Genomic DNA, 21,049 nt, shown 5'->3' on the forward strand with positions numbered 1-21,049 from the left:
CAGCCAAAGGCAAGAACCAGGTTTAGGTCAAAGAGTCTCAACTTTGTACAATGGAATTACCTGGGGATTTAAGAAAAAAAAGAAGAATCCTGGTGCCAGAGGAATTCTCTGTACTGTTTTTGCAACTTTCTATGAATCTATAATTATTTCAAAATAAAAAGCTAAAAACAAACAAACAAAAACCCTCGGATGCCCAGGAAGCCCACCAGCAAATCCCAAGGCCTGGGTATCACTCCACAGCCACTCTGAGATCCGCTGCTCTCGTCGGCCCTCCACCCTGGGCTGCTGGGGGTGGGGGTAGGGGCATGGAGCCAGATTGACTCCCTGGCAATCATTCTGGAGACTTAACTTTAGCTCTGGTCTCCTTTGACTTTTCCTATCTTTATTTTCATCAAATATTTATTGTTTTAAATTCTGTATGCTTCTTTGCAGGCAAAGCAAATTTCTGTAGGCAATTAGTCATAATTTGTAACTGTGGTAGATTGAATCATATACCCCAACAAAAGATGTTCTTAATCTTAACCTGTGTTCCTTCACGGGTGTGAACCCACTGTAAATAGGACCTTTTGAAGATGTTAAATATGGGTTAAGGTGTGGCCAAACAGCAAATTGGGGTAGGTCTTAACCCATATTACCGGAGGCCTTATAAAGAGGGGAAATTTGGATGCAGTTGATCAGTAGAAACCAGAAGCAGGAAAAAGCCAGAGGATGCAGAAGCCAGAAGTAAGAAAAAGCCTCTGGAGGAGACCAAGAGGGCAGCACCATGTGACAGAGGATGGCCATTGCCAGAACTCTACCATCTCCGGAAGAAAGCATGGACCTGCTGACATCGAGATTTTGGACTTTTGGCCTCCAAACAAATTCTCAATGTTTAAGTCAACCCACTGTGTGGTCCTTGTCATAGCAGCCGTGGCAAACTAAGACAGTAAGTGGGTGTGACATTGGAGGATGATGTCCTGACTCAGAGGCCCTTATATCCACCCCAGGGGGAGAAAGCAAGAGGAAGAGGATGTATCTTCTGACCCAAGCCTTTGCTGGGAACCTTCCCATTCACCACCTTTCCTAGAGGCCACTGGGAAAGAGCAAAGACCATGGGTGTTGGAGTCAAGTAAACCTGTGTTCAAATCCCAGCTTCTTTGACCGCAGGCAAGCTGCACTGCTTCATCTCTCTGAGTCTCAGGTTCCCCGTACATAAAACGGGAGGAGGAGTCCCATCCAGCAGGGCTGCTTTGAAAATTTAATAAGATAATGGGTGGAAAGCACTTGGCAGAGTAGGCAGTTGTTCCCAGCCCTGGCTACACATTAGAATCTCCCAGAAAGTGAAGATAATTAAATCAGCCTCTGTGATTGGGACAGACTTCAAGAACATGTTTCCAGGTGATGCCACGTGCAGCCAGGATTGAGAACCTCCATAGTGAGTGCTCAACAAATGGTAGCAATTCTGATTTCAGTTCCTCTTTACAAGCCTGCTGTGTGGTGCTAACATCACCATCTTACAGAGTGGGAAACGGAGGTTCAGACAGGGAAAATGATCTACCCAAGGGCACATAGGAAGTGCGGCACTGCCAGGGGTTTGGACCGAGTGCCTGAGAGTCTAAAGGCCCTGCTACTTCCTGCACAGCTGCCGATCTCCTGGTGGCTGGGTGTTGGGGTGACTGATGGGGACTCCTCCCTTCTCCAGGGCAGGATAGCAAGGGATAAGCATGGGGGTGGTCTGCTCCCCTCTGCAGCTGCTACCTAAGTGGAAAGGTAGGACCTTTGGGGTTGGAAGCTCGTTTTTGGAGGCCTTGCTCCAGGGGTGGCCTGGCAGAGCTGTGGGTGGGACTGGCAGGGGGCTGAGCCCAGGTCCTGGTTAAAGGGCCCTGGCTGAGTGGCTCAGTGTAGGAGAAAAGTTCCCAGCTGCCCACCATTCGGCTGGCAGTTCTCAACCCTGGCCACACATCAGAATCACCGGGAAGCTTTTTTTTTTTTCAATTAAATTCAGTTTTATTGAGATATATTCACATACCATACAATCATTCATGGTGTACAATCAGCTGTTCACAGTACATCATATAGTTATCCATTCATCACCCTAATCTATTTTTGAACATTTTCTTTATATCAGAAAATATCAGAATAAGAACAAAAAATAAAAGTAAAAAAGAACACCCAAATCACCCCCCCCACCCCATCCCATTTTTCATTCATGTTCTGTCCCCATTTTTCTACTCATCCATCCATACACTAGATAAAGGGAGTGTGATCCACAAGGTTTTCACAATCACACTGTCACCTCTTGTAATCTACACTGTTATACAATCGTCTTCAAAAGTCCAGGCTACTGGGTTAGAGTTTGATAGTTTCAAGTATTTACTTCTAGCTATTACTGGGAAGCTTTTAAAGTACATGGACATCTGGGCTCGTTTTCCTCCCAAGTTTTAATTCGTCCAAAGGGGCAGAGTATCAGAACTGCTAAAAGCTCCTCAGTGATTCTGAAGGGCACCCAGGGTTGACAACCACAAGCCCAGGCCCCGCACAAAGCAGCCTGGGCTCCTCTAGCTGACATTCAAGGCTCCTCGTGATCTGACTCTGTCGGTCCTTCTCGCTTCATCTCCCAAAATTAAGAGCCACACTGGTGCCCCATATTTGTTTGTTCATTCATTTAGACATTCACTTAAACATTTACTGAGCACATTCTGTGTGCCAGGAGATGTGCCAGGATGAGGATTTAGTGGAGAACAAGTCAGACCTGGCCCTTCCTTCTAGTCCAACAGTCACACTAATCCACGTGGATATAAACGGGGTAAACATCTAGCCTGTAGCAGAATGACCTGACCCAGCCCTGGGGCTGCTGTCTGAGTTGAGCTCTGAGGTGGGATGACCTAGCTTGGTGGGGGGTGGGGGGAGAGCAGGAAGGACACCCCCACAGAGGGAACAGAACCTTCCAACAGGACATGCAGAGGCCAGTGTAGCTAGAGCTCGGAGGGAGAGGCCAGGAAGGCACGGTGGTCCCGACAGGACAGGGGCTCTGCCCAGAACACTATTGTCAACTGGATGCAAGGTCTATCTTCCCGACCCTGCGGCAGGGGGCACTTAGGAGAGGGGCCTGGTTTTATTCACCTTCGTGTCTTCAGGGAGCTGAGGACACTATAAGTGCTCACCAAGTGCTGGCAGAATGAATGAGCCCATTAGATTCAGGGAACAATATTAGGGCCACCCTGTCAGGGAATGGCAGAGCCAGGACTGATACCCCGGCAGCCTGGCTCCAGAGTCCATGCTTGTTCTGATGAGGACAGGTGGACATCAGCCCCTCCGAGGATGAAGGGATTTGTCAAGGCCATGAAGCCAGGTGTAGAGCAGGTGTTGGTTGAGACCCAGGCCACGGTGCCTCCCCAAAGCCTGTGCCGTTGCTCAGGGTAAGCTGGGGACCTGGGAAAGCCTCTTTTTGAGGGGGCGAAAAAGGCTTGGCCACCAGCAGCTGGGAACCCAGGGTGAGGCAATCACTGCTCGGGGTTTCAAAGTCCTCACCTTTAAGCAGGGACCTCCCACCTGCCCAGGTTCCCTCACAGAGCTGTTCTAAGCACTGAATGTGATCATGAGAGGATGCTGGGAAGACGGGCCCTGAGAAGGAGCTGATGGCTCGTGTGGTTCCATCAGGTAACACAAGAGCCTGGGCCCAAAGCTCCATGGCAGATCACAGCCTCCTCTGGATTTGGGGCATAAGGATCCTTTCCCTGACCCCAGCATTAGAGGCCCCCCAGGCACTTAGGAGGCACCCCACTGCCCCTGAATTACTCCTCTGCAAAAAGACCATGCCTACTCCCCCCTACGTGGGACCCAACTCCCAGGGTTGTAAATCTTCCTGGCAATGCAGAATATGACTCCCGGGGATGAATGTGGACCTGGCATCATGGGACTGAGAGTATCTTCTTGACCAAAAGGATGATGCAAAATGAGACGAAATAGTTTCAGTGGCTGAGAGATTTCAACTGGAGTCAAGAGGTTACTCTGGTGGACATTCTTATGCACTGTATAGATAACACCTCCTAGGTTTTAATGTATTGGAATAGCTAGAAGTAAATACCTGAAACTACCAAACTCCAACCCAGCAGTCTGGAATCCTGAAGACAATTATATAATAATGTAGATTACAAGGGGTGACAGTGTGATTGTGAAGACCTTGTGGATCACACCCCCTTTATCTAGTGTACGGATGAGTAGAAAAATGGGGATAAGAACTAAAGGACAAATGGGGTGGGATGGGGGGGATGATTTGGGTGTTTTTTTTTCACTTTTATTTTTTATTCTTGTTCTGGTTCTTTCTGATGTAAGGAAAATGTTCATAGATAGATTGTGGTGATGAACGCATAACTATGTTATCATACTGTGGACAGTGGATTGTATACCATGGATGATTCTATGGTGTGTGAATGTATTTCAATAAAACTGAACTTAATTAAAAAAAAAAAAAAAAAAAAAAGACCATGTCTAGGTCCTATCCCAAACCTGCTTCACGTCAGGGGACTAGTGGTTTCTTTTTTTTTAACAAGGTCTCTAGGTGACCTTAACCCTGAGACAGGGTTGAAAACCACTGCCTTAAAAAGATTCAAATATTGATTCTGGTGATGAACACACAACTGTATGATGGTGCAGTAAACAACTGACTGTACACTGCAGATGACTGCAGGGTGTGTGAATATATCTCAATTAAACTGTATTAAAAGAAAGTAAATGAACAATGGGAGGAGGAGGGGAATGGAATGTTTTGGATGTTCTTTTCTATTTTAATTTTAATTTTATTTTTTGGAGTAATGAAAATGTTCAAAGTTTGTGGTGATGAAGGCACAACTATATGACGATACTGTGAAACACTGATTGTACACTGTGAATGACTGTATGTTATGTGATTATATCTCAATAAAATTGCAAAAAAGAAAACCACTGCCTTAGAGTTTTTGAGAGAAGCAAATGATGAACCATGGAAAGCATTTGCCAATCAATCGATGCTTGCTCACTCCCTTCTTGTGAATTCTGGATTCACACTGGGAAATTCTCTCTACCTCCCCTTTTCCTCCCTTCTTGGCTGCTGGGGCTCAGTTCCCTACCCAAGCATCAGTGCATCCTCCCAGAATCCTGTTCTCCAACTCAGGGAGCCAGGCTCATTCCAGGAGCTTCTGGTTCCCCTCTGCCCCACGGCCAAGCCCCTCTTCCTTGGGTTGGGCGGACCAACCTCCGCTACCTCCCTAGCAGCTCCTCAGGGTACATGTCTGATAATAAGAGCCACACAGCAGCAGCAGCCATCCGTGCCAGGCCCCGTGCTGGGACGCTTACAGCCCTTAGCTCAGTCACCCCAGTCGCATCTGCTCGGAGAAGCCTTTCCCGGAAAAGCCTCCCTCTGGCAACTTGGCTATTCATCCATCAGTCCAGCCAAACATTCAACCATTCAACAACCATTCACTGCCCGCCCACTGCTCACCATACGTGGCAGAGTCCCCTCCTTCCAATGACACTCTGGCTACATCAGCTCCTGCTTAAAGCCGGCGAGAGGCTGCCCTCTGCCCTTGGGACAACCCACACCCCTGGCCCCTGCCCCGTCTCCAGCTTCAGCCCCTACCATGCTCCTCCTTGCATCTACATCTAGCCACACCCTCTCCTTGCCCCTCCGAGAATACCTCAGGGTGGCTTTTCCTCATCTTTTAGATGCCTCCTCAGAGAGACCTTCCTGATCACTGTATCCCAAGAGCCAGGCACAGAACTGGGAGAACCAAGCCCTTGTCCAACGATTGCTGGCGGCAGGAGTGCACATCCCAGCCCACCCCTTCTGGGGGCGTGCAGCCCCAGGCCCCCCACTTTTGCTCTTCCAAGAGCCCAAACCAAGACTCTCGCTGACCCACACGCTTCCTTGTCTGATGATAAGAAAGATCAGAGAGCAGGGCTTGTAGGCCTGGCCCCCGAGCCGGTAGGCACCCACCTCGGAACATGTCGTACCAGACCTTCTTGGCCTTGAGGTGCTGCAGCCCGTTCAGGTGCTTCTTGCGGTTGTGGAGGTTGTCCTGGAAGGAGCGGTCACAGTAGTCACAGAAGTATCGCTTCCCCATGGCCGCCTGTGCCGGGTGTGGTCGCTGCCTGGGAGCCACAAAGCGCTCGGTCAAGCTCTTGGAGAAAATGCCCAAAGCCCGCAGCAGCCTGCACCTGACTAAGCAGGGTGTTTACACACACTACCTCTCCAAACCTCACATCAGCCCCGTGAGAAGCTATGCTGGGGCCAGACAATTACCACCTGAAAGGCCTCATCCCATAGGGCCCTTTTAACAATTCTGGGATGCTCAGCCTCCAGTCCAGACCAATTAAAGCTGAACCTCAGTGGGCGAGACCCTGGGGAGTGATATTTTTTTAATAAAGTTCCCCAGGTCATTCCAATACACAGCCAGGGTTGGGAACCACTGCCTGATACCATCTGGCCGCCTGCCCCGCTCCCACCACACTTCTGCCCTCCTCTCTCCGCTGTTCTCTCCATACCAGCCACTCCAGCCTCCTTGCTGCTCCTCACACGTGCCAGCCACCTCCTACCTCAGGGTACTTGCACCTGCTGTTCCCTCTGTCTGGAATGTTCTTCCCCCAGATATCTGCCACACTTGTTCATTCAACTCCTTCAATCATTACTCAGATTGCACCTTCTCAGAAATCCCCTGTGATCACTTGACTTAAAATGGTAACTCTCACCCCAGCTTTCCCTGCTGCCCTTACGCTGCTTTATTTTTTCTCATTACGTTTATCACCTCAGAAGTAATAAGTGATTGACTTATGTTTATTGTCTCTCTTTCCCAACAAGAATATAAATCCATGAGGGCAGGCATTTTTTTTTTTTAATTGCTGAAGCCCCAGCACCCAAAACGGTGCATGGTACAGAGTACGACACCAAATATTTGTTGAATAAATAAATTAATCCCCATTTTCCATATGGGACAGCTGCGGTTCAGACTGAGGATGTGATCTGCTCAAGGTCCCCCAGCTGGTAAGTCAGAATGCAAATCCAGGTCCCCTAAAATCAGTGATCCTATTGCATCAGGCTGCTGGTGTCTTCTTTTCCACAGCCAGCTCGATGCTTAGAGACGCTGAAGAGGGCTCAGGCATCAAATACAAACAGCTTCCCAAGGAGATTAGCTAAATTCTCTGGCAGCAGCTCTCCAGCTGGTCACAGAGCGAGACTAGAATGTTTCAGGGTCTTAAGACCCCTTTAGCCACGAAGACCATGGCTGCCACTCCTGATCCAGAAGCTCTGCTTTTATGACTCTCGTGGCAAACCCTCAGATCCCCCCGTCTGGTGACCAGGGGAGGAAGGGCCATCAAGTGGGATCTGCAAAGGCTGAGCCCAGGCCAGCAGTTCACCCGAAGGTAGAAGGGAGATGCCCTGGCAGATCCTGTTGTCTGACCCCCTCATTCCACAGAGCGGGTTTCTGAGGCCCAGAGGAGGAAGGAAAGTGACTTCCCCAAGGTCACGAGGGAGCAACAAAAGCCTTGGACTCCCAGGACCTAAGGTTGAAGCTGGGACTTGATCGACAGGGCAGACTACTGGGGAAATGCATCTTGGGAGGAACAGACTGGGGAGAGACGCAGAAGCAAACAAGCCTCCTGGATAGTGCAGGCAGCCAAGCGATTCTGCCAGAGAAAGCTGTTCCTGTGACAGACAGGGACAGCCAGCCATTAAGTCAAGGGCTATAATGGGATCATGCACAGACAGGCATTCAAAAATGAAAACGTATAAAACCTCTCTTCTTCCATTACTGCTAAGAAACCACATCCCAGACACACGGACTTGATATATTAAATTTGGCAGCTCTAATATACCCCATCTTGCCAATAAACTTATAGGAATTGGATTGAAATGGTAAGAGATGAATGTTTAATGGCCGAGTGCTTAACTAAGCCATTCCTGAAGCTTAAAGCTCTGAGGAGCTGTGGGCTCTGGAGAGTAATGGGGAAGGGAGGGGCAGAGAGAAGGGTGTCCCTTGGGGAGACTGAAATGGAACAGTGGCTCTGCAGCTGGACAAAACCAGAGGGCCCTGAGCAGCCAGCTGTGTCACCTTGGGTAAGTCATTTGCCCTCTCTAGGCATCTCTCATCATCATAGGAAAACAAGGCAGTGGGTCTAATTGATTGGTGGTACAGAGAAGCTTGCTAATTCAGATGGATTATTAATAAAAGCATAAGAGCAACCAATTAAAAAATGGGCAAGTAGCCTGAGTAGACATTTCTCCAAAGAAGATATACAAATAGCCAATAAACACATGTTCAACATCATTAACCATCAGGAAAATGCAAATCAAAATGACAATGAGATACCACTTCACACCCACTAGAATGGCTATTACTTTAAAAAACATGGAAAACAACAAGTGTTGGCGAGGATGAGAAGAAACAGGAACCTTCATACACTGCTGGTGGAAGTGTAAAATGGCACAGCCACTGTGGAAAACAGTTTGGGCAGCTCTTCAGAAAGTTAAACATAAAATTACCATATGACCTGGCAATTCCATTCTTAGGTATATGCCCAAAAGAAATAAATACAGGGACTAGAACAGATGCTTGCACACCAATTTTCATAACAGCATTGTTCACAATTGCCATAAGGTGGAAGAAACCCAAGTGTCTATCAGCAGATAACTGGATAAATAAAACATGGTATATGCATACAATGGAATACTATTCAGCCACAAAAAGGAATCAAGTTCTGATACATGTGACAACCTGGATGAACCTTGAAGACATCATGTTGAGTGACATAAATGAGACACAAAAGGACAAACATTGCATGATTTCACTGATATGAAATATCTAGAATAAACAAATTCATAGAGCCAGAAAGTAAATTAGAGGTTACCAGGGGTGGAGGGGGGGGTGGATGGGGAGTTATTGCTTAATGGGTACAGAGTTTCTGTTTCGGATGATGAAAAAGTTTCCACAATGAATGCTGGAAAGGGTAGCACAAAATTGTGAAAGTAATTAATATCAATGAACTGTACACATGAAAGTGGCAAAAATAGGAAATTTTATATTGTATATGTCACCACAATAAAAACATTATTAAAAAAGAGTAATAGTAGTAAAAATAGCAACAGTAATGTCTGATAGTAAATAAGTGCTCAATAAATTTACCTATTAAAGCTAATAATTTAGCACCTACTATGTGTCAGTATTAGGCTAAAAGCTTTTGAAGCATCATCCTCAGGACAACCTGTGAGGAAGGGACGATATGCCTTTCCAGGATAGGGAACTCAGGCTCCGAGAAGTGAAATGACTTGCCCAAGGTCACACCCCTAGAAAGCAGCCAAGCTGTGCTTAGAATTCAGGCAGTGTGACTCGAGAACCCGCATTTCTAATCACTTACGAAAATCTGCTCCCAGCTGCCAAGAGCTTTCCTTTGTTAATCACTCACTCTGCCCCTTGGGACCAGGCTGGTCACTTCAAACCGCAAGAACTATGCATTATCATTCAATTTTACAAATGAGGAGTCTGAGACCCAGAGAGGTGACACATCTAGGAAGGGCAGAGCGGGTCTCAGGGTGCCTGGGGCTCAGGCCTGCCGGCCAAGCCTGTGCCCATTCCACTGTGCTAATTGTCCCAAATGCCCAGGAAATCAAGACCCATGGCCTGCCTTCCCCCGCCCACAGAGGAGGACACTCAGCACCAGCGCCTGCAATTGCCTCGAGTCGTGTGGTGAAGGGTTAAGAACCGGACAGTCCAGAGTCAGACTTTCCAGGTATAAATCCAGATGCCACTGCGTTCTAACTCTGTGACCTTGGGCAGGGATTTAACTTCTAGCCCCAGTTTCCTCCAATGAAAATGGGGCTAATAACAGTGGCCCTCCGTGGGGTTGCTGTGAGAATTCAGATCATCCACATAAGCACTTAGCACAGAGGTCTAGGAGGCCTGAAGAAACGCTGGCTGTCGTCTCCACCTTTATGTTGGCCTCTAAAAACCCTGTATTTCAGAAAAAAGGCTCAGAATCAGGAAAAGAATGTCAGTGCCCAGATGACCTTTGGGGTCAGCAGGTCAATATTAGAGATGAGGAAAGTGAGGTCAGGAGAGGGGAAGTGAGTTGCCCAAAGCACATGGCACTGGAGGCAAAAGTGGGGCTGGAAGTGGCCTCCAAAAGAGGCCAGGGGTGGTGTCCGGGGAGCAGGCCTGTCCCCCACGGAGGCAGGAGGTGGCCTTCAGCAAGGTGACCTGCCCAGGTGTCACCCAGGCACAGACTTCTTGGGCTCCTGACCCAACCGCCTTCCTCTCCAGAGTTTCTGTGCCCATTAGAAGAAGGTGCCCCTTCCTCTGGATGGGTACAGGACCCGGCACACAACTGGGCTCTACCTCCCACCTCCAAACCCCTCAGCCAGGAGTTCTTGTCAAGGTGCAAACCTGCACCACCGCACTTGGCAGCCCAGAGGTGGGAGTCAGGGAAGGGGGAGGAGGGGACAGCTGGAGCGTCTCTAGATGGTACCCAGGCACCAGCATGGGGTGCTGACTAAGCTGGCCCTCTCTGCCCGTGATTCATCATCCTCCAAGGCTGGATCGCTCCCACAGCGTGTGAGCAAGGCCCTGTCCGGAACAGAGAACAATCCGGCCCCACTCCCTAGCCAGGAACACAGGAGGTGCCGCCCACTTGCTCCCAGGGACCATGTCCATGGCTGCAACAGCATCTGCTGGCTCCCTGGAGCTGCTCCAGGTGGCAGGCCTGGCTCCTCATAGCCATGGGGCAGCAGGGAAGGCTAGTGGGCTGAGCAGGTCTGGGTTTGAATCCCAGCTCTGCCACTTACAAACTAGATGACCTCAGGAGAGTAATTTCATCTCCTGAATCTGTCCTCAGCTATAAAGCGGGGCACTCTCACTGCTGTGGAGTTACCAAGGTAGTATATGTAAGTTAATGTTTACATAGTGTGCCAGTTTGAATGTATTGTGTTCCCCAAAACACCATTATCTTTGATGCAATCTTGTGTGGGCAGATGTATTAGTGTTGATTAGACTATAATTCTTTGAGTGTTTTCATGCAGATGCGACCCATCCAACTGTACATGATAACTCTGATTAGATAATTTCCATGGAGATGTGGCCCTGCCCATTCAGCGTCGGCCTTGATTAGTTTATTAGAGCACTATATAAGCTCAGACAGAAGGAGCAAGCTTGCTACAGCCAAGAGGGACACTTTGAAGAATGCACAGGAGTTGAGAGAAGAGCAGCAGCTTACAGAGACATTTTGGAGATGGCCTTTGAAAGCAGTCTTCTGCTCCTGAGAAGCTAAAAGAGGACAAATGCCCCAAGAGCAACTAAGAGTGATATTTTTGAGGAGCTGCGAACCAGAGAGGAATGTCCTGGGAGAAAGCCATTTTGAAACCAGAACTCTGGAGCAGACACCAGCCATGTGCCTTCCCAGCTAACAGAGGTTTTCCAGACACCATTGGCCATCCTCCAGTGAAGGTACCCGATTGTTGATGACTTACCTTGGACACTTTATGGCCTTAAGACTGTAACTTTGTAACCAAATAAACCCCCTTTATAAAAGCCGATCCATTTCTGGTGTTTTGCAGAAAGGCAGCATTAGCAAACCAGAACACGTAGTTAGTGCTCCAAGAATGGGGACTGTTTCTTGGCAATGTATCCAGGTGCTCACCCCTCACCCTCGCGGGGAGCACACCCTGAACACCCAATCTGAACTCACAGCTAAACACACTCCCGCCTCTTCTTCACCTGCTCTATCTTCCTTAGCAAGTATCATCTTCTCACAGGCTAACTTACTGTCATGCCTGTCTACCTCCCCCACTAGAATATAAACTCCACAAGGGCAGAGAGTTCTGTCTGTTTGTCTAACTGCTTACCCCAGCATGTGGAACAGGGCCTGGACCATACCAGTGCCCCATCTTGCTAGAGGACCAAATGAGCAAGCAGCTCACAAGATCTAGGGTCTTACTCCCCCGCTCCCCAACAGCATCTCCCCAGGCTTTCTCCTCCTCAAGCCTGAATTAGGACCCAAGGAAGGGGAATAGAGAGAGAAATGTAAAGCCCTAAAGGCAGGTCTCTCACTGTCAGGCCCCAGTACCCCAACCCCCAGGACTTCTGTCTTCAGCGAGCCCTGGTCCTGGCCAGCTAGAGGACCCACCGTTTAACCATGTTCCACCGACTTAGAGCGTGCCTGGCTGGCCTACGGAGCCTGACTTCAGTCGTCTAGGTTCAAAGGAAAGATCACCAACTAGGTGAGACACTGCGGGTGGAAGAGGGAAGAGAAGAGAATGGGGCAGCGTGTGTGTGTGTGTGTCGGGGGGGTACTTCAGATCTGATGCCTGCATGCTAGGCACATCTAGGGCACATCTAGGCACAAGGCTTTCGTGACCTTATTTAATCCTCACAGTGACCCTTCAGACAAACAGGAAGGCATCCCATTTCACAGATGAGGAAACACGCTGGCAAATACTCCTACCTGCTCAGAGCCTCAGCTAGGAGGAGCATGATAGCGACGACAGTGCCCTGTACCTGACTATGGCCTCCCAGAAAGCTGTACCTGTGGGCGACCGAGGCATGCAGAACCAGGATCCCAGAGCCCATTCTCTCCCCATTCTGTCGCCCCACTGTGAGGCTGTCGTGGGCCAACATTTGTGCTTCAAGGGATATTCTTGGTTCCTTTCACTGTGTGCATCTTGGGCACAGAGCTGGCTTTGGCACAGGGCTAAAATAAGCCAACAGTGCAGCCTTGGCCAGGGTCTGGAATGTGCACTGTCATTACCCTGGACTGGTGCTCGCCACATGCTGCCCTCAAGCTCACCTACCCTGTCTGCTAATTATGGCCCCACCAGACTCCAGGTAAACGGGAGACCGCAGCCAGAGGACAGCTGTACTGCGTGCCTACTAGGGTGTGGCAATCAATCAGTGCCCCACCTGCCTGCCATCTGGAGGTGATGGCATCAGAACACCCCTGGGGGGTGGCCCATGGTCTGCCCTGCTCAGGACTCTGCTGCAACAGAGGGGCCAAGAAATTCCAGACATCTTCCCAGACGAAGCCTCAATACGTTCGGAGAATCCTTTAAATGCCCCGTTTTTTGGAATGAGCCACAGGGTTTTCTCTTTGCCTTTGTTTGGGTATGCCTTTTACCACCTCTTAGGGTAAGGTGCATCACCTCACCTCCTCACCCCTAACTCAGCAGGTCTGGGATGGTGCCAGGCTCTAAGGAGGTCCTGATGCAGAGTCCACAGGCCACACTCGGAGAAGTGCTGGCCTAAAGGAGCAGATGATGGACTGAAGAACAGAGAAGGCTAGAGCTTGCCCAAAGTCACACGGACCATTTGAGCCAGTCTTCCAAGTTGCTTTTCCTTAAACATAACTATCCTGATCACTCAGCCCAGGTCTGAGTCCTATCCCTGTCACTTTTAGGTGGTATAACATTCAGCAAACTACCCACCCAGGGGGCATGCCCTGTAAAGCAGGGTAATCATACTGTTTCATAAGGTTCCTGTGAGGATTAAATCATGTATGTTAGGTGCCTAGCACAGTACCTGGCATTGCAAAGTGCTCAATACCCATTTGTGGATGCAACAGACAGCTTCCCAGATGCCCCCAATGATCGCCACCTCCTGGTGTTCTCACCTGTGTACCAGGGGGTGGTCTATATGAGTGCAGGAGAAGTGATGGTATGTCACTTCCAAGATTATGTTACAAAGGTACAAAGCGCCCCACATCCGAAACACTCCTGAGCCAAGTCAAGGAAGGGCTCTTCCTTCCACTCATATGTGCAAGACCCTAAGGCTCCAGGGTTCCCTTTTCATTCATTCACTTATTCATTCATTCATCAGCCAAACATTTGCTGAGCACTTACTCTCAGCCAGACTGGGATTCACGTCTCATGACACACAGTCTCTGCTCTCACAAGAAGATACACTGAGGTGTTCGTTGCCTGGGGTGACTGATAGATTTGCCCCCAGTAACAGTACTGGGTAACAAGCCCAGGGACAGAAGGATGCAGAGCATGCAGGGGGCACAAGAAGGGGCACCTGCACCCAACAGGGGATTCTTCTAAGGAAATGGGCAGAGATGACCACAAGAAGGTAGGTGCCAACAAGGCCACTGCACTGTGGCTTATCCTAAAACTGAAATCTAAATGTCCAACAGTAAGGACACTTGACAGTTACCCACTGGTCACCACATGCCAGCACGAGACAGTGGTGGGGTGGGGGGTTCAATGACACGGGCACACAGCAATATGTACAATATACCACTTTTTAAAACAGAAGGACCCCCCCCCCATATACACACACACACTACAGCAGACACAAAATATATACTGGTGGTTACAGCTGGACAATGGGATTATGTATGGGATTTTGTGTTTTTCTATTCTTCTAAGTTTCTACATTTAGCATGTATTGTTTGGGGGAAAAAAGTCCCCTTCAAAAAAGTGGAAAATGTGTCAGGCAGGGGGTAAATCCTATTCCTTCTCCCTTAAGAGGCTGCCATGGATGGTTCCAGAGGCCTGGTTCACCTGATGAAAAAGCTAGAGGTGGTGGTTGAAAAGGGCAGAGTAAGACATTTCCCTTAGTCCCTGGCAATTGGCTGACAGGGAGAGCCCAGGTTCAACCAGACCAAGGCCCAGTGAAGGTCGGCGGAATCCAAATCTGGGCTCCAGGGAGATGCAGGCTGGAGACAGTTTCACATCAGACAGTTACAGGTTCCAAGGGCCAGAGTTTTCAAACAGGCAAAGTAAAAATAGTCTGAAGGAGGCTTCTGAACCAGACACCCAGACTCAGAACCACCTTTGCATCCCACTTTCCCCACCCCAGGTTGGGTAACAAATGCCACCCGAGCCTTGCCGTCACCACTATCACTGCCGCCAAAGCCAGGTCCTCACCTCCTCACAACTGAACACAACCTCTTTAGTTCACCCCAACCTGGGCAGCATTAGATCAACCCTCCTAAAATGACCCCCCAAATTAACTCAAAATCAATCCAAGACCTAAATTTAAGAACTAATATAAAACCCTTGGAAGAAAGCATAGGGGAAAATCTTCATGACCTTGGATTTGGCAATGGTTTCTTAAGAATACACCAAAAGTACAGGCAACAAAAGAAAAAATGGGTAAATTGGACTTTATCAAAATTTTAAAATTTTCTGCATCAAAGGACACTATCAAGAGAATGAAAAGAAAACCCACAGTATAGGAGAAAATATTTGCAAATCATATATCTGATAAGGGATTAATATCTAGAATATATAAAGAACACCTACCACTCAAAAACAAAACAAACAAAAAAACCCAAGTTAAAAATAGGCAATATACAAATGGCCAATAAGTACATGAGATGTACAACATCATTAGTCATTAGGGAAATGCAAATCACAACCACAATAAGATACCACTTCATACCCAATAGGATGGCTAGAAAAAAAAGACAGAAAATAGCAAGTGTTGACAAGGATGTGGAAAAATTAGAACACCTGTACATTGCTGGTAGGATTGTAAAATAGTGCAGCCACTGTGAAAATCAGTTTGGTGGCTCCTCAAAGCTTAAATGTAGAATTATTGTATCACCCAACAATTCCATTCTTAGGTATAGACTGAAAGAAATTGAAAACGTGAACACCTACTTTCATAGCAGCATGATGCACAACAGCCAAAAAGTAGAAACAACACAAGGGTCCATCAACAGATGAATGGATAAACAAAATGTGGTATAAAGGAATGACGTTCTGATAAATACTACAACATGGATGGACCGTGAAAACATTATGCTAAGTGAAATAAACCAGACACAAAAGGATATATATTGTATGATTCCACTTCAATGTGGTATCTAGAATAAGCAAATTCATTGAGACAGAGAGTAGGTTAGAGGTTAGCAGGGGCTGGGGAAGGGGGAGTGGGGAGTTAAGGGTTTTGGAAATAGCGGTGATGGCTGCACGACATTCTGAATATAGTTAATACCACTGAACTGTACACTTAAAAATGGTTAAAATGGCAAATTTTGTTATATATATTTTTTATCCCAATTAAAAAAAAGAAAAAATAGGTAATTGATTTTTAAAATGTTAGTCATTGACAGTAGACTTGTGACTTTAAGTTTAGAGGCCAACAGTGGTTAGAAACACCGGCTGTATATTAGAATTACCTGGGGGTGCTTGCAGTAACAGCTACTGAAGGGGTATCCCCATGTTTTAATTTCATGTCAGAGGTGAAGATATATATACATTTTTAATTTGGAGAACCACTGACATAAGAGAATCTGATCAAGTTCGTAAACAAGCATTAGACTGTTCACAAGAACTTGAAATTCATTATGTTAATAAGTTTAACTTACTGGATTTTCTAGAACTGTTTAAGTATTCTGGGGAAACTGTGCTTGTTAGTTACACATCTAAAGTGCTTAAAAAGAAAATCAAATATATTAAATTTATAAATGCAGCTAAAATGTTTAAGGAAATTTAATTAAGCTGTAAATAAGGCTGAGGGAAGAAATTTAGTTTGTTCAACTTGAGTACAAACATTAATCAAAGGATAAGTTAAGGTCATTTTTCTCATTTTCCTAGATTTACGTACAGAATAACGATTTCTAAGTTGAAATTGAAGGCTTTAAGAAAATTAGTTTTTTTTGTTATTCCAACATGAGAATTTAAAACACAGAAACTAAAACCAAATAACACGAGCCACACCTTAACTCCCTGTGTTCTCCCCTATCCCACCTAAAATTACTCCTTCCTCTGAACTTCCCATCAGCCGGATTTGTGCTGCTGATGAGCAAGACACAAGTGTTCTTTCCCTGGAGCCTCAAAACTTGGTGCCCCAAGGAGCTTCCAGGATACTTTGCAAATGGTAAATAACCACTTTGTGGATAACTCATCATGGATACAGACAGAGCATTTTACAACTTTCCTTCCAATCCCCTAACCAAGCAGCACTGTTGCCTTTTATAGATGGAGAAAACTTGACCCAGAAAGTTGGGACCTGGTCGAGGTCACCCACAGTCAGAGGCAGTGAATGCCACCTCTATCCTGTTACTTTTATCACCGGCTCGGACCTCTCCTCTGACTCCATACCCCATTTGCCTCTTTACAGTTTCACTTGGATGTCTAACAGGCAGCTCAAAGGTAAACGTGGCTAAACAGAACTTAGAATCATACCTGTCCCAGTTAATGGCACCTCTCTCCATCCAGTCACTGAGGTCACTGCTTAGGTATCATCCCCCATTTCTCTCTTCCCCACCCACAACCCCCACCTGTCTGCCCTACCTCCCAAAATACATCCCAAATCTGGCCACTACTCTAATCCACACCCTAACTTAAATTATCATCCTCCCTAAACTGAATCTCCACAATACCTTCCCCTCTTAAATCCATCCTTTGGAGAGCAGCCAGACTGATAATGTTAAAACGTTAATTAGATCATGTCACATTCCTGCTTAAAACCCTTCAATGCCTCCCGAATGCAATTAGAAGACAATGAGACTCCTACTATGGGCGCAAGGTGGATGTGAGCTGACCCAAACCCACCCCTCCAGGGTCCACTCTGCTCCTTTCTTAAATACCCTAGGACTGCAGATGCTTCAAAACCTTTACATTAGCTTTTCCCTGTTTGAAGGGCTCCTATTCATTCAGGTCTCAGCTCAAATGTCACCTTCAGAAAGTCCTTCCTCGGCCACCCTACCGAAAGTAGCAACATCACCCCTACCCAATCCCATTAACCAGACATCTGTTCTTCAAGACACTACTCGTTTGCTGTCAGGGCGCCTCCTCATCAGCCCCCACACTAGAATGAGCTCTCCATGAGAGCAGCGACGCGTTCGCCGCTGGGTCCCCACCGCAGGGCTCAGAGGAGGCTCTCAGAAAGCATTGTTGAATGGCCCTGGTATTCCAAAAGCCCGCTCTCGCTCTATTCCCAAGAAGGATGAGGGTTCCCAGCCTCTCCAGAACAGGGCTCTCGGCTGCGAAGCCCGAAGGTGAGGGAAACAGGAAGCACGGCCGCTTGCCCTGAGGCCGGATTGAGGGGATTCAGCCCCCAAGACCCGACTTTCACCACAGACTTCCCCTCTGGCCTCAGGGATGGCAGGGACAGGGAGAGATGACGAACCTGGGGCCCGGAAGACGCCCAGGTCCTCTCACCTCTATCAACCCCCCACCCCGGGAAGCGATCCGTCCCGCCGCGGGGCGCGCGGACTGAGAAGGACGAGCCCAAGTCCTCCCGTGGGGGAAAGAGACTAGTACTTGCCCCTCGGTAAAGGTACCTGACTCCGCGGGGCCGGAAGCCTCCGGGCTCCTCCTCTTTCGAGCTAGCGAGGCGTACTGCTTGCTGGGATACGTAGTCCTCCCTGATTATCAGCCCTCCCTTCCCAGAAACCTTTGGAATCAAAGCGGAGAAGCGCGGTGAAGGGCGGGGGGCGGGGAGGCGGAAGCGCGAGGACATCTGGGGATTGTTAGTTCGAAGTATTCACTCAGCAAGAAAAGATAGAGAGAAATTTGGTAATTAATCTTATCAAACTACATTTCGACTGCCCTGTTCTAGATATTATGGGACTTTCTACAGCGCAGGTAAGCAGTTACTTTGTGGGGTAAAACGACTAGCACTGAACTACAAGTCCCATAAAGCATTGCGGGTCGAGGGCCTCTGGAGAGGGAGGTCGGCCGCGGCGCAAGCGCGTTGGCTCCGAGTTCGGCAGTTGGGAAACATGGCACCCCCGACGGTTACAGCGAGGTTGTACTCCCTGCTGTTCCGCAGGACCTCCACCTTCGCTCTTACCATCGTCGTGGGCACCCTGTTCTTCGAGCGAGCCTTCGACCAAGGCGCGGACGCGATCTTCGAGCACATTAACCAGGGGGTGAGGTCCTGGGCAGTCCCTGACCTTGGGCCGGCTTGAGGGGAGACAGCGGGAGTGGGGGTTGGGCAGGATCAGTCTTTATGAGGAAGGGGTAGTCTCGGGACCTGCTTGGCGTGAATCCTAAACCGTTAAACGAAGTCAGTAGATCCCATTCTGCAGGGGCTGTAAATATTGGTGTCCCCCACTCCACATACCCACTTACCCGTTTGCAAAAGCAAACATTAAAGCCCAGTGAGAGCAAAGGACTTAACAGGGTCACATCACCAGCAAGTGAGTGTGGTAAGCCAGGTCTGGAACCTGGGTCCACTGCCTCCTCTGAGGGTTTCAATGGCAGATTTGAGCAGGCGACCGTCATGGAAAGGCTATCTCCGTAGCCGTAGTTGCCTTTTCAGATAGCGCTTTCAGATTCCCAAGGCTTCCCATGCTTGGTATTATGTTTGAGGTGATGAAAAAGTTGGGGTCATGGTTAACAGTAGTGGAAATGTAATTAACACCACTGAATGCACACTTGAAAGTGGTTAAAATGGGAAATGTTGAGTTGAATGTGTATTACTACAGTAGAAAGTTAAAAAAATAAAAATTAAATTTTTAAAAAAGTGTGGGGGCTATGAAATCAAAAAGCCTTGGGTGAGAATGCTGGACTTTGTCACTTAATACCTGTGTTTCCTTGGGCGTGGTACTTATCTTCTCTGAGCTTTGATTTCTTATCTACGAAATAGGGATGATAATATTATAGTACCTACCTTAGGTAATTATTGTGAGAATTATATGAGCTGTGGGTGAAGTGCCACAGTTCCTGGTAGGTGGTACCACTCAAAAATAACATTGGTTACATTCCTCAGGAGAAAGTGGAAGCACAAAATAGCAGATTGCCATACCTCTTGGACTACCAGGCACTGTGCTAGGTGTTGTGCATACTTTTTATAGCATTAAACCTCACAGCAGGGTCTCAATGACAGTGTGATTATTCCAACTCTTAAGATATGGAATTGCACCTCGTATCGGGAAAGACCTTGTCCACATAGCCCTGTTCTACCACTCACTCATTTTAAATTTGAGGCTGTGTGGCTCCCAGTCCAGGCAGCTCTGCCCACTAATGCTGTACCCCCTCCTTGGCCAGGGCAATTTCCTTCCCATATGAAATTGCTGCCACTGTCCCATCTCCTGCAGATGGTTCCATTGGCCACACCCACTGATCTGGACAGGCTTCTGAGCAGGCTGTCATCACAACCCAGCTGGGCTTTTAGTAATGGGATTTCAGCCTTTTTCTGTCCGAAGAATCATAGGTCTGAGGAAATAAACCTGGCTCAATGTGAAATATTTGGGGACACATGACCTCTTGAGACATCTTCCAGGCTCTCTTCCTTGATGTTTTTGTGCTTTAGGGCAGTTCCCTTAATCTCTCTGAACCTGTTTTCTCTAAAAGTAAGATCATCCCTTCCCATTCACTTCACATGGTGGTTAGGAGCACCAAAGCATTTCATAAACATTAGGAATCGTATGTCAGGCTTAATGTTGCTCCCATTTTACCTACCACAGCTGTACGTTTTTAATCAGGATGTCGCTTATGTTTCTCTTAAGCTTGTTTTAGAGTCCAGGGCAGCAGGAATAGTTATAAAATGTGAACAGTGGAACTTAAGATTTGTGGCTCTTGTCTTTAAAATGCAGAAGTTGTGGAAACACATCAAGCACAAGTATGAAAACCAAGAGTAGATCCCAGAGGCCACCACCCAGACCAGAAGGACCGGGTTCACCCGCCAGCTGTTTGTCTGGAGCTGGGGCCTCAGCTTGAAGATGATGTTTGAGTTATTCTTCACGGACCACCTTTCGCTGTTGGCAAGAAATGGCTTCACCTGAAAAGACTCTTTAACTTCTGCCATGTTGGAAGTATGTTTGGTCAGAGTTATCAGCAAATAAATGTAAATTGTCCTTGATGTCTGCTTCTGCATCAGGCTTTGTTGGTTCTACTTGGTTTTCATCTGTCAGGTATTTGAGATCTATTCAAAGTCCTCTGCAGACATCTGAAGGGCAGAGTCCACTATTTGGGGTTCCCTGTTAACTTCCAAAGAACTGTGGGGAACTTGAGCCGGAGTTGGAGATGTTACCTTCACCTTTGGCCAACTGAGCCGATAATTCCTTTCTTAAATCACGTGGAGTGGGATTCTCCATGCGGAAGTGCTGTGGCCTGCATGTGTGGGGAAAAAACCTGGTTTGGGAGTCTTGG

At 47.7% G+C, this 21,049-nt stretch overlaps 2 protein-coding genes across 5 annotated transcripts in view; one reads left to right on the forward strand and one right to left on the reverse strand.

The window, feature by feature from the left end:
- The window catches only part of ZMAT5 (zinc finger matrin-type 5), a 27,717-nt gene extending 9,382 nt beyond the window's left edge, over positions 1–18,335 (reverse strand). The window contains exons 1-2 of one of the 4 annotated variants that reach the window (XM_037817257.1): positions 18,235–18,335; positions 5,954–6,108 (exon numbers count right to left, since the gene is read on the reverse strand). In XM_037817257.1, coding sequence (XP_037673185.1) covers positions 5,954–6,080 — 127 coding nt within the window. In that variant the 5' untranslated portion in view covers positions 6,081–6,108; positions 18,235–18,335. Of the gene's footprint in view, positions 1–5,953; positions 6,109–18,080 lie in introns of all 4 variants that reach the window. The other 3 variants (XM_037817259.1, XM_037817258.1, XM_037817260.1) reach the window with 3 other exon arrangements.
- Positions 18,336–18,627: 292 nt separating this feature from the next.
- Positions 18,628–20,759, forward strand: LOC119519507 (cytochrome b-c1 complex subunit 9). Its single transcript, XM_037817194.1, has 2 exons — positions 18,628–18,825; positions 20,494–20,759. Exons 1-2 carry the CDS (start codon positions 18,676–18,678, stop codon positions 20,536–20,538), a joined length of 195 nt encoding a protein of 64 aa, XP_037673122.1. The 5' UTR covers positions 18,628–18,675; the 3' UTR covers positions 20,539–20,759.
- Positions 20,760–21,049: the final 290 nt, after the last annotated feature.

This window comes from Choloepus didactylus, chromosome 23 (genome assembly GCF_015220235.1).
Source record: "Choloepus didactylus isolate mChoDid1 chromosome 23, mChoDid1.pri, whole genome shotgun sequence".
Taxonomy (NCBI): domain Eukaryota; kingdom Metazoa; phylum Chordata; class Mammalia; order Pilosa; family Megalonychidae; genus Choloepus; species Choloepus didactylus.

Coding starts and splice junctions, on each gene's coding strand:
- LOC119519507 (XM_037817194.1), top strand. CDS start 18,676: ATGGCACCCCCGACGGTTACAGCGAGGTTGTACTCCCTGCTGTTCCGC. Junction 18,826..20,493: donor TCGAGCACATTAACCAGGGG/GTGAGGTCCTGG, acceptor TTTAAAATGCAG/AAGTTGTGGAAACACATCAA.